Source organism: Pogoniulus pusillus, chromosome 26 (assembly GCF_015220805.1).
Source record: "Pogoniulus pusillus isolate bPogPus1 chromosome 26, bPogPus1.pri, whole genome shotgun sequence".
In the NCBI taxonomy this organism is placed as follows: Eukaryota; Metazoa; Chordata; class Aves; order Piciformes; family Lybiidae; genus Pogoniulus; species Pogoniulus pusillus.
This window is the reverse complement of record NC_087289.1, coordinates 6,778,032-6,791,927: the sequence shown is the minus strand read 5'-3', so window position 1 is coordinate 6,791,927 and position 13,896 is coordinate 6,778,032. Positions and strand designations below refer to the sequence as shown.

The window sequence follows — 13,896 nt, the reverse complement described above, 5'->3', positions numbered from 1 at the left end:
TTGCTATGAGATGTTAGACTATGCATAAATGCATGGCTGTGTTTTTATAACTTGATTTTTTTAATATACTTGTTATTATTTGTGAACTTTAAAAGAAGTTGTAGAGAATATACTGTAAGTGCAGTTATTTGCATTCTAAGAACAAAAAAGATATGTGCAGCCTTACCTCCTCCTTGTTGACAAATTCTCATCACTTTCACTCATTACCAGGACTCTGCTAGATCCTCCTTGACTAGCTTCATGCATGACTTCAATCTGAAAGGGACCCATTAAAAGAGGGAGTATTTAATAGCTGATGCTTTTATGTTAGGAATTTTAACTCTGCAAAAGAATAAAAACAATTCTACCTAGTCTAGGAAGTCATTGGACAAGATAAAATAATTGAATGCTAGATGTGCAGGTGGTAAATCAAGAACACCTCTTTCCTGCTGATTTGCTCAGTCTGGGCATGTGTTGACTCCCGGTACATCTTTAGGTGATTGTACCATAGAATGTGAATTATTTCCTTAGGTGATTACAGGGATAACAGACTCTTTAGATGCTTTAAATACTTTTGGTTGTATTTTTTCTGACCTGAAGTCAACCCAGAGACTTCCCATTGTCAGAGTTCTTTGTATCATGGCATGCAGAGAAGTCTTGGGCATCTGTCTTGTAGCTTTTGGAGGTGTCTTTGTACTGGTGGTATTATGTAGGCCAGTGTGAGTACCCTCAGATACTGAGCACCGCATACATGTGCAAGGGCTGTCTCCAGGCTGAAATGGACTGGAGCTTTTTGCATAATATTTTGATAAACATTAACCTACTTCCTTGCCCAGTCTTGTAGCGTTGGATCACTTCAAGTGTGCTCCAGGCAAGTTTTAAGCAGGCTTTTCCTCCTTTTGCCTGCAGCTTTTGGATTTGTACAAAGGCAGTCTCTTCAAATTCATTAAAACAACTTAGCTGCTGAGGTTTGCAGTTCATGCAAGCCAGTATCTAAACTCCAGTAGAGTCTTCAAGTTCATGAGCACTTTGTAAGGACTGATTTGGGGGGAAAAAAAGCAAGCAGTGGCCTAACTATCTAAATTCTATAGCTGAATAGATAGGTGATGATGAAATCCATTAAGAAACTATCCTACCTGAACTAGTATCAGAACAAATGAAATACAAATTTATAGCAACAATGGGAGCAAAGTGGGGGAGGATAATCGTGCTGTGGTTTTGTAGCTTTAAAACTGAATTGGTGTTTTAATAAAGCCTAAAGCATGTTGTTTATATCTAGCTGTGGAAGGACCCAGTTACCTGCCTTACTGAGGAGATTAAGACTAATTTCAAAGACAGCTTCTGTGAGTTTAGACAAAGGTGAGACCAGTTCTATGGTCCTGCTGACAATTTTTATTCTGTGCCTTTGTAGTAGTACTTCTTGCAGAAGTCATGGGCTGCCTTAACCATTTTAGGAAAGGGTCTGAGTTTGATTTTTGGTTTTCAGCTTTAGGGAAATAAAGGTCAGATATATAACCACATCAGGAGCATGCATAACAGAAGATGTGTGTCGAAGTAGCTTGCATTACAGCAAAAGTTAAATAATAGAATTGGCCAGGTAGACACTCCATATATTTTTAGCTTTTGCTGCTCAAGGTAATACTATTTCTCTTTTATCTTACCCCTACCTCAGCACTCCCATTCCCCTTGACAAAAAAACACCACAAACCAGACAACCTACTTCTGATCTGTGAGGAATTTTTGCGCTAGCAGGATTAAACCATTTAGGCTAAAGTAGCGCAGTCATGTGTGGCTCTTATTGGTATGAGAAGTTCTAATGTTTGAGTTTTGTTCTGTGAACTACTTATTGAAATCAGAAAGTCTAAAGTGCTTATTTTAACAATCCTTTCAATGATCATGGGATAAACTAGAAAATGCCCTGAGAGGTTTTATCATAAAATCTCTGTCATTGGTTATATTCTTATCTGGAGCTACACTTTAAAAATCACCTTTAAAATAACTGAAGAACTTATGAAAAGGAAAACAAACAACCAAAAAACAACTGCAAGAGGAGGAGCTGATGTAACATCTTTCCCTGGTATATAGCCTATTTTAGGTTGGGGGTATTTTGTTTTCCCAGAGATGTACTGACAAAGCTTATTATTTTCCTCTTTTGTCCCCAAACTGCTTAACAGTGTAGGGAAAAAGGCTACTTTTATGCTTTCATGAGGCAGCTAAATGATGATCAGACCTCTGTCCCTCCTTGGCTAACTCCTTTTGCTGTTCTTTTTTAATGTTAGTTGTTTTTTTTTCCTCAGCACATTCAGGGCCCTCTGCTCCTCAAAACATAGGTTAAATTGCTCTTTTTTTTTTTTAACCATTCTAGTGATATGCTGCCTTGAAGAACTAATAACACGAATCTTAATGCAGGGACAATGAAAGGAAATGACAGCAAAGGGATGTTACTGTTTAAAGGGTGGTGAGTAAACAGTACTGTGTATATGATTCGAGTTCTATTTTTGATACTTAACCAAAGGCAAAGTTACATAAGATTTGTGCACAGATCTTTCAGAACATCACTTGGCTGGTGCTCCTTCCCTGTCTCAGGTATATTTACATGCTCTAAATGCAAACATTTTAAATAAGACAAAGGAGGCATTACTTGAATTTGACAGGAGGGGGGGGAAAAGTGGTCTCTCAAAGTGGCCATTTCAGCGAGCTTGGCAAGTGAGAAGTTTCAGGATGCAGCTGCAGTTCATCTTAGTTGTGAGATGTGCAGATAAATGAAGTTTATGAACCCTTCTCTTTCCAGACTTAAAATACTCAAGGCCAAAAAGCTGTCTTGATAGCTTGTTATCTTAGCTCTAGAGCTCAAAGAAAAGACCCTCTGCACTGCTGTTCAATGCTGTGAGGCCTGGGACTAGGGAGGAAAGGATAAGGGTGTCCAGAGAGTCCTAAACAGAATCTTGCTGCAGAAACAATAATGCAACAAAGCTTATCATAGAGACACAAAAATTAACATACATTTCCCTGAACCTTATTTGCCCATGGGTAACAGTAGGATTTGTCTTAGTGTTTTGGGGGTTTTTCATTTGTTTGCTCATTTTTCTGTGGCTTAGTTTGATTTATATCTCAGTATGAAATGTATAGTCCTTTTCTCCTTTTCATAGAACCTACCCTTACACATTTTTCCATTTATAATTTTCTAACTTTGTAAAACAGCACAAAGCATCCTAGCTTCAAAGGAGCTGGAACTGCACTCCAGTTTTAGAAGCAGAATATTTCATGTAGTATAAGAAGGCACAGGCACTTTGGATGCACTTTAATGTATTATTGTTGAACATTCCCTCCATATTTCCCCTTTCATTCTTCAGAAGTGCTTTCTACTTCAGTGTAACTCAGTTTTACACACACACAAACTTCTGAACACATGAGTAACATTCATGTTGCAATGCAAGTGTAAAACAAAAAACAGCCACCAACCTCCCCTCTCCATAATTAACTTGTAACTATTGTCATTTATTTTCATTCCAAGTGTAAATATGGAAGCCTGTGCTTCTACTGTTCTCTCACAATATGGGATGTCTCAACATCACAGATACTCCTACCTTAATTCCACCCTTAGTCTTCTTAATGTTTTTCTTTTTTGATAACTCTACTTCAGAAATGGTCTTTGGAGGACAGGACATTTCTGTGGATCTCCTGTTGGTAGCTGAAGGAAGAAAGTAATGTTAGAAAATGTGTGCTCTACTCTGAAATACTGCTTCTATCAATCAGCAAAGATCCTGTCACATCATGGTAACTGAGACCTGGCTTAGAGAACTGAATGGTGGCTGGAGTGGTGAAGGCCCAGCTGGCACATGGCATGGGCTACATTGTTTGGTGCTTTACTGTGTCTCAAATTGGCACTTAGAGCTCTCTGGTGTAATGACTACTTTGTCTTGCTTTCCTCCCTGGAAACCACCTTTAGGGTGGCACAGGTAAAGGTCAGTCAGCTGTATCAACAATTACCAAATTATCACCTGCAGGGTTTCTCAGCTCAGGTGTTGTTACTTGTGCAATTCAAGCTGTAGTAATGGTTTGTTAACTTCAATTATAAAGGATTCATTCTCTGTAAAGTTGCCTCACGTGAAAGTCTCAAGAGTAAGCATACAAATGTTCAACAAATCACTGTGGCCATGTACTTAATGATAGTGACCCTGAGAAAATTGTTTCGGAGTATGTTTTGCAAGGCTCTTGAAACCACAGCTGATGGTGAGTTGGCTAAAGCTAGTAGAAAGTGACCCTTAGCAACTTAATCACTGTTGTCCAAAGCCAAGGTTTAGAATAAGCTATGAGAAGGTGAGTCGTACATGTGACTGGAGCAGAAAATCAGTTTGGGTCTTTGTTTTCAATTAAGAATTGGTTCACAGTGGTTGTTATGTAAGTACAAGGGCAAACAGTGCCCCCTTTTTTTAGTTGCTGAATTGATACAGGCAGTCATGCATATTACAGTAAAACCCAGTATGAATAGCAGATGAAATGATCAAAGACTTATTGATTGCCTCTTGAGTCATGCAACAAAGGATAAAACTGTTGCAAATCTGAGATTAGATCCTTTTCAGTTTTATTCTGGGAAAACATGAACTCTCAAAACAAAAGCTGGTGTTTGCAAGTGCATGCAGTAATATTCTATTTTAAATGGTTTCACCATGTTTAATGTTTTGAGATGCTGAGACTACTGGTTGCCAGTAATAACTTTGTATTCGTCCCAGGGAGAAGCAGAGGGATGCAATCAAAGCAAAGAAAAGATGCAGAGGTCTTTGAAGTAGGAAAATAAGAACAAATTTTCAAATGCCATTGTCATAGTATTTTAGTGTGGTTAAAAAAAAACCCAAAACCCAAGCATAGAAGCACCTCAAATTATGTGCAGTTAAACAGACAATGTATCAGTTTCAAAGGCAATAAAAACAGAAGCTGACATTTATTCTACCCTGTGTGTTTTCAACTGCCTTATGTAGCTGGGAAGTGAGTTAAAGCAGTTTCTCTCCAACTCTTTCCTAAATCTTTCTGGGTTTATCCCATGCTGTATGACATGAAGACTTGGGACTACCCATTTCATGCCTGTGACTTCCTCACAATGGCTCCATATTACAAAGCTCTTCAACAGAACAAAGTCTGGCAGCCACCTCTAGCTATAATCAACCAGTAGAAGATTCTTTATGGTTCCCAAGCCTGAGCTGAAATGCAAATATGGACTCTGGTTCTTCTATCACTCTCTTAGGAGCTACAGCAGGAGATTTGTTTTGATTCTGGACACTGCTTTCAACAGATACCCATTTCCAACCCCCAGGAAAGCCTTCCATGAGGTGATAATCGTTTTCTCAAAAGCATTGCTATTACACCCAAAAAGTGATATTTGGAAACCAAGAGGGGGAAAAATTACATGCCGTAAATATAAACTATGTGTTCTTACTGTCAGAGTTCTTAATACCACTCTAATCTGCAGGGAGAATGAGTTCTACCATTGGCAAAACCAGGACTGGCACCCTTCATCATCTGTTAGAAAACACTTAAACCAGGCTCTTTTGCACTCTTTCTCACGAAGCCCTGAGTAAAGCGGTTACAAGCATCAGCAAATCCATTATTTTCCATATCAGTGCATTCTGGATATTTTACTATCCTTAAATTCTCATCTACTGCCATCTTGACAAGACACAGACTCTGGTCCTACCTAACACACAGGATCTATATCCTATCTAGGATATGGATCTCCAATCTATATTGTGTTTATACCTTAAAAAGCAATCATTAAAAAGAAAACATTGACTTGATCACAAACCCCTGACTCAAAGAAAGCCAAGACACTGTTCCACACTTCCCCCCACACTTCCCATGTATTCCTAGATCTGCTGCCGCTGTCCAATTTCCCTATCTAAATCTGAGTTCAGTCTACTAGATTGTTCTATGAAGTTAATTCCTAAGTTTCATGTGCACTGGATGTATCACTAAAAGGAATGGAAGCTAAAGAAATGACTTGAGGAAACATGAGAGCTTCTGCTTAGAACAGCACAGTCAGTAATTCCAAGTTGTTTAACCTATTCATTAATCAGAAAACTTTGAGTTTGAGGAATGGTTGATACTGCTATGAAAATCCTGGCTGAAAGCAGCAGAAAATTATAGAATCAACCAGGTTGGAAGAGAACTCCAAGATCATCCAGTCCAGCTTATCACCCAGCCCTGTCCAATCAACTAGACCATGGCACTAAGTGTCTCATCCAGGCTTTTCTTGAACACCTCCAGAGACAGCAACTCCACCACCTCCCTGGGCAGCGCATTCCAATGGCAAATCACTCTCTCTGCAAAGAACTTCCTCCTAACATCCAGCCTAGACCTCCCTCAGCATCTGGAAATTACTTGATGTCTGCATCACAAATTAACAAACTCAGCTCAATTACTGTGGAACTGGAAATCTTTTATAAAGGAAGCTCCCTTATAAAATTGAGTACAGTTGGATGTTTCAAAGTCATTACTGTTGTGTACTGCTGAGGAGGCTGGAAGCTATAGTGCTGGAACTGCCTACTGCCAGAACAAAGGCACTGTAACAAAGGAGAACTAAAACCAATCTAAGGTCTCCATGGTTTCAAGGTTGCTTTCATCCTGTTGTGGATAACGAGTAATGGAGATTTCATTTTGAGTTCATTAATATTTTAAACTTCTTGCAATTTAATGCAAATGCTATTAAAGGACATTGTCTGCAGAAGGAAGCTTTTATTATTGCAAGGTTATTTGCAGTAAAGCAGGGTTTGGGTCTAGCATTTGTGTTCACTTGGGAGCACCATTGTGCTCTTCTTATGGGGGTTTTACTGGTTGCACAGTAAATGTGGAATTACTGTATTACTGCCTAGCCCACAGCAAATGGAGATGTGGGCTGTACTCTGCCTAAAGCTGCAAAGAAAGGACAAAGTCTCATGTGCTCAGTATTACTTTGCGATCTCCACCCCTCTAGGGCTGAAATGAATTCAGCAAGGACAACTTGCTGTGCTGCCTGTGGGACAGGCTGTGGTTTCATCCATTTTCCCACTGCTTCTGCATGTCAGGGTCCAAGCACCATCTCTCAGGTGTTCACCTCTCACAGGAGGCACAAGCAGAAGTGTGTAGAGATTCCAGATGCTCAGAGGATTGGTCCGTATGGGTAACTGACCTCATGTTTGCCTGGAGTTTGCTTGTGCCAGAATAAATGTCACTCATTAGCTAGCAGGAGACACAGACTCTGTAGTTAAAGGCTATGAGCACTTGTGAGACCCTCATATCCCCTGTCACTTAAGTAGCATACTTTACATTCAGGTCCTTGGTGAATTTCCTAATCAAATGATTCCCCATATGTTTTTTGCAGGAGAGTTTGTGCATTCTCCCTAATCACCTACCGCAGAACCAAAGTCCTTTGGCAAGAACAGGCATGGAAACAACTAGTCTGTTAAACTATTTACTGGGGCTTGCAGCTCATGCTGTCCCACAGAAACATGGGTTTGAAGATAATTAATGGCTTATTAATGTGTTCAAATGCTGGTGATGACAAAAAATGCTACACTGAGGCAGCTAAAGAAACGCCAGAATATTCAAGGTTCGTCATTTAATGGCTCACTACAGAAAGGTTTTCCATTCTTAGGCAATAGAATGTCTACTTCTTTGCTCTAGCAAAGTCGCTGTCAAACCCATTTGAAATCTGCCCAGGTAAGAAGCACAGAGCAAGGTCTCTGTATGCAGAGTATTATTCCACACGGAGACACACCAGTTGGTTCCCTCAGACTTGCCCAAATGTAAGAGCAGCCCTACAAAACTGAAAGCATCTTTTCCTTTTTACTATTTCATTTATAGAAGTATCTGGAACTACAGAAACTAGTTGTTTACCAAAACCATTAGTGAAAATCGTGTGTCTCATCTTTTCTGAGTCACCTAATCTCTGCAGCCTCACTACTTCTGCACACATCCCCAGACTCTTGCAAGACATTCGTCTTTTATCCTCCAACCAGATGTTATTAGTTAGTGAGTGTTATGCACTAGTGGCTGAGGAATGCTGGAGTGGGTCCAATGAGCAGTCATATACATTGAACTAAGGTAGAACCAGTTTAAATTTTCATATTTAAAGAACTGAAAAGGCCGTGTTCCTTCATATGAACATCATGTTCCAAAGCTGGCCTTCTAAAATGCTTGTAGTGTGACTCATGGATTTTGTATGTGCAATGTGCTTAATGAGCTCACAGAAATCCTGTCATCTCCGCTCCTGTCTTTCACATTTATGTTGCACACAAAGAAACCTCTAGGTGAATATTTCATAGCATTTAGAAGACAGGAGATGCCAGAAGCAAAGCTACACGTGCAACCCTAATTTTGCCCCTTTGCTGCTAAGGCAACTTGGTCCACTCTTCTCTAAGAATCCTTGACTCGTTCATGGAATCAAACCCACTTAATTAGTGAGCAGTTATTTTGTTTTATCTGTATTCCTCAGGGGGGCTCAAAGCCTTATGTGTATGCAGTTTCAATCGCTGCTCTGAAAATAGTTATCTTTAAGTCATTTTTTCAGTTCATGAGTTTCACAAATACTGAGCTGTTTTCACAACACTTCTTAGACTAACAGGCTGTTATCAACCACAATGGGATCTCTGAGTTCCACAGATAAAGATCAAAAGAGGATATAGTACCTAAGGAGACCAACTTGACATTTTTAGTCTTTCATTGCTCTTTCAATGGAGATTTCTTTAGTTAGTTGCATAAGTTACTAAAAACAGCCCTCAAAAATGCACTATGTTGTGTCACATTAACACCCATATGGGTTTTTAACACTGCTGGACCTTTAGACCTACAGCATCAGTTTCTCCTTCCCATGTCAGCCAAGAGTAAAAGGAGCAGTAAGTAGTCACTGATTCAAGGCTGACTCCAGAACAGTTGAAATCCATCTGAACTGAGTCTGGTTCTCTCTTTCCTCCTAACCTCTGGCCACACACTTCTGTCTCCTTTTTTGTCAGCACTGCTCTTGAAGGAACTGGATGAGGAGGAGGCTGAAGTAGCCAAAGCAAAACAAAAAATCCCCCATAGTGACAATTTTCAGTTCCCTCCTCTGTTCCCACTAGCTCTGAAATCGTAAGTACTGAGAAAAAGCAAAAATCACAAACACACTGCTGTGATGGGCAAAATGGAGAGCTGGAAGAGAGACTGTGACATTAGAAGGGCTTAAGCAGCTGCAAGATCATGACACAAGGAAACAAGAAGGGGAGATGATAAGAAATGTATTTTGTCTCCTGGTTCCAAAGATTTCTGCTGACAACAAAGGAATGAGACTATAGAAGCCAAACTGTAGCAAGTTCATAAATAATGAATGTGTAGGAACTGAGATTTCCCTTCTCAAGTGCTTGTAATTTTGCCAAAGCTAGACACTTTAGGAAGGCACAAATCTATTTCATACTGCCATGTTCCAGCTGTCACCACAAAGGTAATTAGAGCAAGACAACTTTCCTAGCCTTGTTCACTGAAAGGGCCAAAGAATGTTTTACTGACATTTTCCAGGAAAGTGTCAGACTGAAGACAAGAGCCTTGAAGGACTTTTATTTTCAAAGATTTAGAGTTTTGGAGAGTTACAAGCAAATCAAGATAGATAAATACTATCTAGAGTCATCCCTAATAGCTTATATTATCTTTTACAGTTCTGTTGCTTATCCCACTGTGCCTGACAGCCTATGTGCAATACTGCATGTGTGACTTTGTGGACCTATCCCAATTCATTCCAGCTAAGGAGTTTTGCACAGAAACACAAATATGTGGTCAAATTATCAAAGAAGTCACCGTCTTCATTTCATAGAGGCTCTAGCAGCATGCACCTATCCATAAGCCTCTATAAAATGAAGAGTCTCACAGTTACTGTCATGAAGTATTTCATGCTTCAGCCTTCACATTCGTTAAGATTTTTCCATTAGCACTCTGAATGGGACTGAATTTTCCCTACCACTCCTTGTTAGGAAAATAGAGAGTCAGCAAGTGAAAACAAAACAAAATCTGTTCTGGAACGAATGTTAACTTTTTTTTTTGCTTTCACAGACAACCACTGCAGTGCTGCCATGGTATTGTTACATCTGCTGCCTGGGGACAAAAGCCTTTCTTTCTGGTCTTCTATTTACCACATTTTATTGCCTTTGCTTGCCTTTGTATTTACACAGCCTAGGGACATGATATTCTCCAGTTGCCATATTCTCTTTTTGATGGCTTTTAGGAATGTTCTGGTATGTCCCAGGTAACAAACAACAAGTTGCAATATCTGTTTCAGGAGCCTCTCTCATTTTAAGTAAATACCTCCTATAAATAAATGCTGATACTGCATTGATCCTGTGAATGTGAAGGAAGGGCACAGAGGAAAATCCAAAAGAGGGTAGCTTCAAGAAGAGCAGAATTTCACAGCCTCATTTTCAAGGCTTAGACTAGGACTCAGTGTCCCTTTTTCTATTTTCAGCCACATTTCAGATTCACAGTGTGAAACCCCTTGGTGAATCACTCAGTCTATCTATGCTTCTGTTTTCTTTCTGAAAAAAAAGAGGTAAAAATACTTAGCAGTACTTGCCAAGTGCTTTGGCATTCTGAGGGAAAGGACGCTCAGGAAATTCAAAGTATAACTCTTCATAGCAGACAGTTGGGTATTACCCAAAAGATGCCACTAGGCAGTGTATGTAACTGTACATGTCCTGTTCATGGCAGTTAAAGCAACTGGTTTGGAGCTCCAGGATAAACTACAGGTAGATATTTCTGTTTCTTTCTATACAGGTACTCTAGGTCAGTCATCCCAGGCACAATGAATCTAAATGAGATGCTACGGTCTAGAACAGGACCGAGTTGCACTTTGCATATCCCCAGAGGGCAACTGAACTGACATTTGAAAATAAATTGAATCTACCTATTCATTTGCAACAGGACATCAGAGGCTAATCTTTGTCACACGGTTGTCCTGTATTGTGCTGTATAACAATGATCTGCAACGCAAAGGTCAGAGCAAGGAGGCAGCTCATGGGCTGCTGTGAAAGAGTTGATAGTGCTGTGTGTGCTGTATGAACAAGGATCAAAACTTAAAGCATTGTCATTTATATAGTACTGACTATTCTTTAACCTTCTATCTATACCTAAAGTTTAGTTTAAAAAAATCTCCAAGTGCTCTAAATTGACAAGAAGTTCAAGAAACACAGGAAAGAGAGAAGCAGACCCAGTTCATCAAACACTTGCATCAACGTAAGTGCAAGAGGAGTCTATAGCATGCAGTTTTGCAATAGCTGAAAGCCATTCAGAAACTCTGCTACCACTAACAGGGACAGAATCACAGAATTGTTTTGGTTAGAAAAGACCTGTAAGATCAAGTCCAACCATTAGCATAAGACCACCATGGCCATCAAAACATGTCCCCAGGTGCCGTGTGGACGTTTCTTGAACACCTCCAGGGACAGCGATTCCACCACCACCTCTGCAAGCACAGAGGGCAAAGGCATCACTGATACTACAAACGGGTATCAGCTCTCTGTTGTGTTTCAGATGGTGTCTCCATACACATCCCCTGTTTCACAGGAGGAAAGCAGAGCAGGACTAACTTGTTCTGACCTACTGACCCCATAATCTCATTTTCCTTTACCTTCCTTTGCTTCAGTGCTAGTGAGCATGCAGTGAACAACTTGGTCACCTTTAAGTTAGTGCTGCTTTGAGCAAGATGATTGGGCTATATGATCTTCAGACCTCCCTGCATTTTTGTAACTTGTAACTACTACACTTTTGCATTGAGTTTTCAAGGTAAATCACAACTCATACAGCTAACTGCAAACAGCAGTGCAAGAGCAGAATGCATTGCTGGAGGATGTGTGAGTAACAGAGTAGGATCTCTTCAAAGGCATTGTGGTTTCAGCTTGCCTTAAGACTGTAGTGAAGTTGAAACCTGAGGCACTAGCTATGTGCTGAGAACACAGCTAGCACAGTTTAAAGGGAAAAAGTACAGATACCAAACCATCAAAGTACAAATACCAAACCATCAAGATAGCTGGAAGAAGACATTAATAAGAAAGGATGTTAGAAAGAAGAACAGGGACATTTGTGTGACCTTGTGATATCATGCTTAGAAAGCAAAGTGGTCAGGCTACCTACTGGCTGTTCTAGTATTTGTACTGAGAAAGCAAAGAGGTTTGTATGTTCTTCATGCAAATTAGACTGTGCAAGGCCTTTTGCTAAAGGTTCCCTTTTTTTGAGAGCCCTAAGTTTCCATTTTTTAATTTCTTATAACCATCTCTGCTGAAAAACAGCTATCTTGGTTAAAGGCACATCTAACCTCAAATCAGGAACTTCCAGTAAATTCCAAACAGAAGACTAGGAAGAGAAGCCTGAACTGTTTCGGTTCACCCTTGTTTGCATGTTTGCAGTGACAAACATTTCACATTTGTTTTTAAAAGCTAGGCTTACAAGGCTGGTACTGAACATCAAATGCAATTCTGCATTCTGACAACAAAAATCAAACACAATCATGTGGACGAAACATTGATGTGTATCTGGGAGCAGCTGATCAGGGCCTACCTACTCCTGCTGGTCTGGTAGTCTTTGGTGATGCTCGCTTTGGGGAAGATTCAGGATGTGGGGCAACAGGTTGTACTGGCCGGGTCTGCTTGGCTGCCAGCTTCTTCAGGCTTACTTGTCTCTTGTCAAACATTTCTTGTACATCTTCCAGTTTTTGTAGGATTCTTTGGGCATTGGCCTAGGCAAAGAAAAGGCAAACAGCAGATGGTTGTCACTGCTGGAATGAGCAAGTTAAGAAAGGGCTTCTGCCACCCAGACTCAGGATTAGAGCTGAAGGTCATCTGTGCTGCAAATTAATGCACCCCAGCCCATGAACTCTGCAGAGATCTCAGGTTCACTAAGTAGGACATGACGGCTCATGAAGTCTTTCTAGCACCACTCTGAAGAAGCTCACATATGTGCTTCATGGCTACTCATTTGAGTAAACTTCATTGGCCCAAATGCTCACATTTTTGCCCTTTTGATGTAGGTAAAGAGACACATTTGAGCATCTCAATTTTCTATCTCAGTACACTCCCACGTTACAAGGCAATTGGTAATTTTGGAATTCTAAGTGAGTGGATGCACATCTGAAGAGTTTTACCTTTATTTCAGGGGTGAGGATCATGTCAAACTGGTTGTAGAACTCCTTCAGGTTAGAGAGCTGGTATTCCTTAGCCGTTACCAGGAACTTCTCAATTTCAACGAGTGCAGTTTCAGCTCCCTCTTGTGACTGGCACTTGTCCACAGCTTGGGAAGCTAAGAGGTAGATTCCAGCTTCACACCATTGGCTTGCCTTTGGAGAATAGAGCAAGAAGGAATCCATCATCACTGATTGTTCATGTTGTGAAGTGTTGCTTGTACCCCATGAAATAGAGATCTTCCCTAGCACATCACTAGAGGGAATGAATTCCACTTCTGGCACCCAACAGTTCGAGGCCACAATTCACCACACACAGATATATAGAACAATAGTGACTTCAGTTCAACTCTCATGGGCTGGGTGGTCCAGTTACATATAAAAAAAAAAACCACTTTGAGCAAAGAGGAGAGGTATTACTGTGGCTGCTGCAAACTGAATCTGTCAGCCATGCTGCCTCACTTCAGCCTTCAATCACACAATTCACTAAAACTCAAAACAAATATTTGAAGGATATCTGAACACCCACAAACCTCTCAGGCTTATAAAACTCAGTTAAAAGTACTCCAAAACAGTTGGGTTTTTTTATAGTAAAAGTTTGGTAATTCCTATTTGAGATGAAGCTGGAATAGCAAGCAGACATTGTCAAAACATTTAGCTTGCTATTTTAGCTAGATCAGAGAAAGAGAAACCAACTAAACAAGCAGTAAACTGAAGCACTGGAATACATTCAGTTCTAACTTCAAAATTAG

General features: G+C 40.2%; 1 protein-coding gene across 11 annotated transcripts in view; it reads right to left on the bottom strand.

Annotated features, from left to right (window-relative positions):
* MCF2L2 (MCF.2 cell line derived transforming sequence-like 2) overlaps positions 1 to 13,896 on the bottom strand; it is a 177,667-nt gene that overhangs the window by 89,047 nt on the left and 74,724 nt on the right. For all 11 annotated transcript variants that reach the window (XR_010307187.1, XR_010307186.1, XM_064165476.1 and 8 more), the window contains 4 exons: positions 13,109 to 13,300; positions 12,526 to 12,703; positions 3,567 to 3,670; positions 167 to 255 (listed from right to left, as the gene is read on the bottom strand). Coding sequence is in view for 9 of the 11 variants with exons in the window: in XM_064165476.1 (XP_064021546.1) it covers positions 167 to 255; positions 3,567 to 3,670; positions 12,526 to 12,703; positions 13,109 to 13,300 (563 nt within the window). In the remaining 2 variants the exon portion in view is untranslated. The remainder of the gene's footprint in view (positions 1 to 166; positions 256 to 3,566; positions 3,671 to 12,525; positions 12,704 to 13,108; positions 13,301 to 13,896) is intronic.